The 8,442-nt window shown below is 41.2% G+C and overlaps 1 protein-coding gene across 1 annotated transcript; it reads left to right on the top strand.

The window, feature by feature from the left end:
- Nucleotides 1–604: 604 nt before the first annotated feature.
- LOC141084984 (formyl peptide receptor 2-like) lies at nt 605–3,262 on the top strand. Its single transcript, XM_073569912.1, has 2 exons — nt 605–663; nt 2,284–3,262. Exons 1-2 carry the CDS (start codon nt 605–607, stop codon nt 3,260–3,262), a joined length of 1,038 nt encoding a protein of 345 aa, XP_073426013.1.
- The last annotated feature ends 5,180 nt before the right edge of the window (nt 3,263–8,442 follow it).

The raw sequence follows: 8,442 nt of genomic DNA, 5'->3' as shown, positions 1-8,442 counted from the left end.
CTGCAGGTTTATGAAAATTAATGTTTAAACTGTATTTTATAATAAAATTGTGGATGTGTGGTTTGTTTGACTACTTTCTTGCTGAAGGGGACAAGTTTACCTTTCAAATGGTGTATCATTTGTGTGTGTGAGTGCAGTATGAACGGGGATACAAAGGAATCACCGAAAAACAGTGTTTAGAAATAATAGAATAGATAATTACAATAACAATGGTAGTAATAATAACTATAATATTAATAATGATTTTCACTACTATTACTCATGATAATAGTAATATTATTGTAATTTTTAGTAATAATAGTAATGGGGGCAGAAATAGATAATAATACTAATTATCACTACAATTACTACTTATACTGCTACTCATGATATTATTATTACTACTACTACTAATATTCATAATTCAGTAACGATAGTAGTAATAATAACAATTACTATTATTTTTACTATTAATGAAGAGATTACTAGTGCTATTACTTTTACGACTATTCATAATAATAATAATAACAAATAATAAATTATAGATAATGATAATATGACTATTACTACTTTTACTGCTGCTCATGATAGTATTATTAATAATTTTCTTTCAGTTTGAGTCAGAATGGATACTGCTGATTTAAACCAGACATTGCCTGATTTAACTCTAGATGACGACAACCAGTAAGTTTATATTCTTCATTTCATTACTCAAGTTAAATTCCCCATAGATTTTTTTCATGTATATAAACAAACCAATATACACTCACTGGCCACTTTATTAGGTACACCTGTCCAACTGTGTGTTAAGACTTAATTTCTAATCAGCCAATCACATGGCGGCAACTCAGTGCATTTAGGCATGTAGACATGGTCAAGACAATCTCCTGCAGTTCAAACCGAGCATCAGTATGGGGAAGAAAGGTGATTTGAGTGCCTTTGAACGTGGCATGATTGTTGGTGCCAGAAGGGCTGGTCTGAGTATTTCAGAAACTGCTGATCTACTGGGATTTTCACGCACAACCATCTCTAGGGTTTACAGAGAATGGTCCGAAAAAGAAAAAAAATCCAGTGAGCGGCAGTTCTGTGGCCGGAAATGCCTTGTTGATGCCAGAGGTCAGAGGAGAATGGTCAGACTGGTTCGAGCTGATAGAAAGGCAACAGTGACTCAAATTGCCACCCGTTACAACCAAGGTAGGCAGAAGAGCATCTCTGAACGCACAGTGCGTCGAACTTTGAGGCAGATGGGCTACAGCAGCAGAAGACCACACTGGGTACCACTCCTCTCAGCTAAGAACAGGCATCTGATGGCTACTTTCAGCAGGATAATGCGCCATGTCATAAAGCTCGAATCATCTCAGATTGGTTTCTTGAACATGACAATGAGTTCACTGTACTCAAATGGCCTCCTCAGTCACCAGATCTCAATCCAATAGAGCATCTTTGGGATGTGGTGGAACGGGAGATTCGCATCAGGGATGTGCAGCCGACAAATCTGCGCCAACTGTGTGATGCCATCATGTCAATATGGTCCAAAATCTCTGAGGAATGCTTCCAGCACCTTGTTGAATCTCTGCCACGAAGAATTGAGGCAGTTCTGAAGGCAAAAGGGGGTCCAACCCGTTACTAGCATGGTGTACCTAATAAAGTGGCCAGTGAGTGTAAGTCAGAGGTCCTAGTGGTGTTTGTTGTGCAGAGGATTAGGCTTTGCATTGTATTTTAGTTTCTTTGTATATACCCAATACAAAAGAGAACGGTACATAGACTTTCTTACTGCAATAATTTATCAGCACGTCACATTATCACAGCGCAATGTATTTTTTTATACTAAAGATTGAGTATAAAGAAACAGGGCTGGACAGATCTGCCAAATACCCATAAATAATAGTTATTTTAAAAATACAGTTTCAGATATACTATTATTTTCTAATTCTAAACTCAATCCATTAGCTATGGAGAGAGAGACTGGTACAGGATGAGCAGCTTTGGACACATCAGTGGGTAATAGTTATTAGGAAAACTATGGACATGGATGTTCACTGACATGGCTTGACGTCATAGCCCTTCCTGATAGGCAATATCAATTGGTACAAAGTTCCGACTCTTCACAAAAACTGTAAAACTAGTCAAAATGAATGAAATGGGAGTAGTAATGAGCACCACCATCTTCTGTTCTTGGATGGAGAAGTAATAGACCAACACAAGATGATCTCAATGACCTCACATGAGTTTCAGCTTCGGTTCTTCTATTTATGTAACTTCATTGTCCATGAATCTAATTTCTACCCTATCATGTCTTCTTAGGTCATCTTACGAATACAACAAGACAGGTGGCACATATTATGATTTCCCTGACTACCTGTACGTTATACAGAAATTTTCAATTGCTTTATACATCATCATTTTTGCACTGGGGACAATGGGTAATGGATTAGTCATCTGGATTGCTGGATTCAGGATGAAGAAGACAGTCAGTACTATCTGGTTCCTCCACCTGGCCATCGCGGACTTCCTTTGCTGTGCATCTCTTCCTTTGCAAATTGCACAGTGGACATTCCCTCCTAAAGACTCCTTATTTATTATTTGCATTCTGAATGTCATTCTTCTAGGACTAAACATGAACACCAGTGTTCTTCTCCTGACGGCCATGAGTATTGACCGCTGGGTATCGGTCATGTGGCCATTCTGGGCCAGAGTTCATAGAACTCGTAAACTGGTGAGAATCACATCGGTGATTATTTGGGTGTCCTGCTTACTTGTCGTTGGTTTTGTGACTCTCGCCACTATATTTTCTTCATATGATTTAACTGAATGGTGTATAATAGATAGATATACGCACATCTCTCTTCATAAGATAAAAAGGAGATTTCGACTGATCAGGTCAGTTATAATGTTCGTGATCCCTTTTCTCATCATCTTCTCCACTTATATCACTATTTTTTTAAAAATAAGAAAAAGTAAGAGATCTCAGAGATCTTCCAGGATCATCACCTCTGTTATATTGTGTTTCTTCATCTGCTGGTTTCCATATTACCTATGGCCACTAACACCCATGTATAGTGGATATTTCATACATTTTCATCTTATAAATACTATTGTTACCACCCTGGCTTGTCTTAACAGTTGCATCAATCCAATCATTTATGTTTTTATGAGCAAAGATTTCCAACAAGGTTTCTTCAGATCCATCCCCTCCAGACTAGAAAGAGCCTTAGATGACCATCTTAATGATCTATGCAGGGAACAAAAATATTGTGAACATTCTTGCACTGCAAATGGTTAAAATGTGTTAGTTACCTACTTGGAAAAATCTTAACCCCCTTCACATCACTGACAATTTTTAATTTTTGCATTTTAGATTTCTTTCCTATTCTTAGAATTGTAGCTTTTATTTTTTGTTGACATAGACGTATGAGGGCTTGTTTTTGTTTTGTTTTTTGCGAGGGTTTTAGTTTTGAATTACAGCATTCATTTTACCATGCAATGTTTAGCCTTCATATATTCATATGGTATTGAAATTAAAATATAATTATTAGTGATGAGCTATCATCACTAATTATCTATCATCTATGTAGGTATCATCTATTTATATATTATCTATCATCTATCTATAATCTAGCTATCTATATATCATCTATTTAAAATGTGTTATTAAAAATAAAGTACAATGCCAAATTTACTTGTAAGGTTTTTTTAAAGAAATAACTGTATAATTTTCTAGTTTTGCTAATTTTTTAAGTTTTAATTTGCATAATTTAACTATTCAGAATTTTTGCATTTTTAAAAAAGCTATATAATTTAGCATTGAATTTGGACTGTCTCTTTTTTACTTTAATGGTTTGGAAATAATGTATAATCAATAAATCACATATCAGATGGCAATCGAATTGCCATTCTTGTTTTCATCAAACAGGAGTTTAAACTTGAAAGGTAAAGTAGTAAAGGAGATTTCAATAATTGACACGTGATGCCGGCGCCCAATCAGCGCTAGCATCATTGTACCCACCTCCTATTGAATTGAGCATGAAGAGGAAGTCTGAGATCAGCTGCAGCCCAGACTTCCTGTTCATGTTCTATTTGTCCAAAGACAGGGACGCAGCACTGATTGGGCGCAGGGGTCACGTGTAGAGTTGAGCGAATATGTTTGGAATCGGTCGTCGAATCTGAATTTGCCATATTTGTGCCATATTTATACCCTGTTTGTGCCGAATTTGTTTGACAATCCATTTCGAACATATTCAGCCATTTGTACTCGCATTGCCTCCAGTGACATTCGGATGTGTTTGGCAAATATTGCAAATACAATATTCGCAGGCGATCGTAATTGGAACCGAATTTTGAAAACTTTGCTCAACTCTAGTTATGGGTCACAACTAGTGATGAGTGAGTATACTTGTTGCTCGGGTGGTCTTTGAGTATTTTGGCATACTCGGAGATTTAGTTTTTGTCGTCTCAGCTATGTGATTTTTGACTGCTAGACAGGCTGATTACATGTCTGGAATGCCTGTTTGTTAGGAAATTCCCACATATTCAGCTTGTCTAACAGCCGCATATAATGCAGATGAGACTACAAAAACTAGATCTCCGAGCATGCCAAAATACTCGGAGATTATCCGAGCATGCTCGGGGAGATGCGAGCAACGATGCTACAACTACATATGAAGAATACAAGAAAAAGGAGACATGCACAGAAACAGGGAGCACCATTAAAAAAAATATAAATTTTTATTAGTGTATGCAAAAGCCAACATTAGATAAAACCATTTAAAAACATGAAGCACACAAATGTAGGTCACTCATACCCATCTAAGGGCAAGAGCCCAACTTGACCAACTGACAACTACATGTAACAATCTATAAATACAAGCTATCACAGAAATAATTGAGTCACTAGTTCAAATATGTATTAAAGAACACAGTGATTGGCACCCAGTACAGAAACCCTGCTAACAAATAGACTGATGGTAAAGAGTCAATAACTTATAATAAGGTTACTTGGCTGGACAGTCACTGAGACCAACTGTCAACTGTAGAGACACTTATAACTAGAACACATCTGGCTATAAAAATGCAAGTAGAAACAGGGGCCACACTAAACTGAGTGGCCACAAAAACGGGTGGTCTCACAATGCTGTCTTTCCCACAGTACTGTGGTTACGGTATTGCAGGTAAGGGTCTGGAGTGAATGCTCATAGAACAGGACTCCACAGCACGTGCCATCCCAACGCATGTCGCTACTCAAATGGCTTCTTCAGGGGAAAATAGTCTGGCTCTATTGTACACAGATACCTAAATATACAGACAAAATCAGTAAAAAAATGATAACATCTGTGAGACTTACCAGCATGGAGCCATGTGCGATGCCAGGGGTCACGCTGAGGTAACCGGAGTATGTTATTTGCAACAAGCGCAAATGCATTGATGTTAGCGGTGAACAGAAAGATGGTGTTCTGTGCATGCGCTGCCTGGCATATTGCTACATGTTAGGCCGTATGGCGAGACCAGGGGAATGATGAGCATGCGCAGAAGGAAAATAGGTCTCTGCAAGATATAAACAGCAGCGAGTACTATCAAAGAAGTGTCGCAATCTGCAGCTATGTCCTTAATCCAGACAGGATATTGGTCGTGGATTTAAAGAAGAGGGAGTAAGTAGGCACAGAACAAGGAGGAATTAAATAATAATATCAATCCTTTCAACCATGGTGGTAAACAGTTTTCATATTTTGATACAGCCACTCTTAAATTCTCTTGCAGAGAATGCAATTACTGCAAAGAACAGGCATTTGGCATACACATGATAACTAGCGATGAGCGAGTATACTCGTTAGGATTTGGTACTTGGCGAGTAATGCGGTACTCACAGTACTCTAATCCTGGTGAGTATTTCACTACTTGCCTCGCAATATTCGGCACAGCCCAGCACAGTCCCGCACAGTACCTGCACAGCCCAGCACAGTCCCACACAGCCCAGCATAGTACCTGCAAAGCCCAGCACAGTCCCGCACAGTACCTGCAAAGCCCAGCACAGTCCTGCACAGCACAGCTCAGTCCCGCACAGCCCGGCACAGTCTTCACACTGGCCGGCAGTGTCCTGCACAGCCCGGCACAGTCCCCGCACAGGCCAGCACAGTCCGGCATAGTCCCCGCACAGTCCTCGCACAGTCCGGCACAGTCCCTGCACAGGCCAGCACAGTCTTTGCACAGTCCCCGCCCAGCCCAACACACACAGCCCAATAATCGCATTTCCCATAGACTTACATTGGACTCGCTACTTGTTACGAGTACCCAAATATTAGGAGGTACTCGCAACGAGTACAGCAAGTCTAAATACTACACTACTCGCTCATTCCTAATGATAATTAATAGGGGCATAGGCTTTTTTTAGCAAGAACCTTGTCTAAGCAAGTATTGTATACAGGACAAGTAAGCCGGCAATAAAGAAATTCTGGAATAACAGTGTGCATAGCTGATGAAATGGGGTAGTTTTAGAAATAAAGCGTCAGGGAGAGGGAAAAGAAGAGGAAAAGAGAACAATAAAGTTATATCTTTCAGGATAATCCTGGTTACAAAGAAAATCAAGTGATCACAACAGAAAAGGTGAGTAAATAAAGCTAATAAAAATATTAATATAAATATGCAGCTGACGCGACGAAAACTAAATCTCCGAGCACGCCAAAATACTCGGAGACAACCCGAGCATGCTTGGGGAGACCCGAGCAACGAATATACACGCTCATCACTACTTCCCAGCTTCCCTGTTCAACATTAGAAACACACAACCACTTTCTTCCAGAAACCATCTTCAAGCTGTATGTGGTATTTCAGCCTCCATTTATTTCCACAACTTTATTTTCTAACGTTTGAATAAGGCTGTTTTCACATTTGCGTCTGTGTGCGCAGCGTTTTATCTGCAGCAATCTGAATGCGTCATGTATAACTATCTTTAACATGGTGTATGCTGGGGCATGCGTTTGCATCAGTTTGCATGCGTCAATGTACGCATGCGCCGTTTCACGGTGTGCGGCGGGGTCTGGAGAACGCAACATGTTGCATTTTTTGAAGCGGCAAAAATCCGTCAAATATGCTGTGAGGTAGCGCTGTCATCTAAGTAGGGGGTACTCGCTCAGCAGCCACAAAATCAGATCCGGCACATGTTTTCATAAAGCATAACACAGTCCATGCGGTTTATTCCTCCTTCATAAACCCATAGAAGCAACATAAACAGCATTCCAGCATAGCGTCCATTATAGCTTCACTCTGGTTAAGCCTGTGGTCACACACAGGTTACTCAATGTCCATACTCAGGCTCTTCAGCCTCATCATTATCTCACCCATGTCAGGGTTTCCTCACGGCTGTTGCTCCACACTGCAGACATCCACTCTCTCCTCTGGGACTCTCAGATGCTGGCAGCCATGACACACAGCCACTCCACAGGCTGTTAGGCAGGAAGCCCCATCTCAGCGGGACCTTCCACACTGGACCAACCAGGTCCAAGCATTCACCCCATGTGACCTACCCTGGCCACATTATATGGTTCATAGCCACACCCACCGGGTTCCATGACTGACCACATCACAGGTCCTTCAACCACTCACATATAAACTTTACAATAGCGTTAATAAACACCCCCCCTGGGTGGGTTTGGAGGTAACTAGTTCCTGACACATTGAACCAGCACCTCAGCAGTATCACTGCTGATTAACACACACATAAATCTCCATCTCAAGGCCACCCACCTTGAGATACATAACGGTCATTCCGTATTTCGCCATTCATCCACTCTCCTGGGACATCCATACAGCGCCCCCTAGCGGACACAGTGGTTACTACACCACAATGCGCAGTGTAGGTGTCAGAGACACCGCACTACACTCGCTCACAGAGCCAGTGCGCATGCCCTGAGTACAGAAACAGTGCTAAAAGATACCTGTGGAGCAGGTCAGCAGAGGTGACAATGCATGCTTCAAACTATTAGTGTCAGGGTCCAGTCAGCGCCGGAAAGTAAAGAGGCACAGGACCTGCAGACACTGAAGATAGCAAGCTGGCACAGGACCTATGGTCAGGTGACTGCAAGGGGGCGGGGCTTAGCGTCCTGCTTTCAGATATGACAGGAAACCATACAACAACTCAGAGTCAGGCAAAACAAAGGTCACAATAGTACGGGCAAATGAGGCACAGGAGGGACAAACAGATGGGTAGTCAGACAAAGCCAAAGGTCACACACAAGAGGGCAACGTGGTACCAAGGGGATGAGCAGAGAGTAGTCGGGTCACAAGCAGAGAGTCATACACGAGAGGTAGAGCAGTACAAGAGGGGCAGGCAGAACTCGTAACAGGGACAGAACCGGATCAAAACCAAACAAGCAAGCAAGATATCAGGTACAAGGCACATGTACGCACAAGGTCAACTAACTCAGCCGAGGGCAGGAGTATAACTGACACCGGACCTAGGTCCAGTGAGCA

The sequence above is a fragment of the Dendrobates tinctorius genome, unplaced genomic scaffold (genome assembly GCF_039654945.1).
Source record: "Dendrobates tinctorius isolate UK_male_01 unplaced genomic scaffold, ASM3965494v1 ptg000028l, whole genome shotgun sequence".
NCBI lineage: Eukaryota > Metazoa > Chordata > Amphibia > Anura > Dendrobatidae > Dendrobates > Dendrobates tinctorius.
The sequence above is the reverse complement of the archived record's forward strand: the minus strand, read 5'-3'. Positions and strand labels throughout refer to the sequence as shown.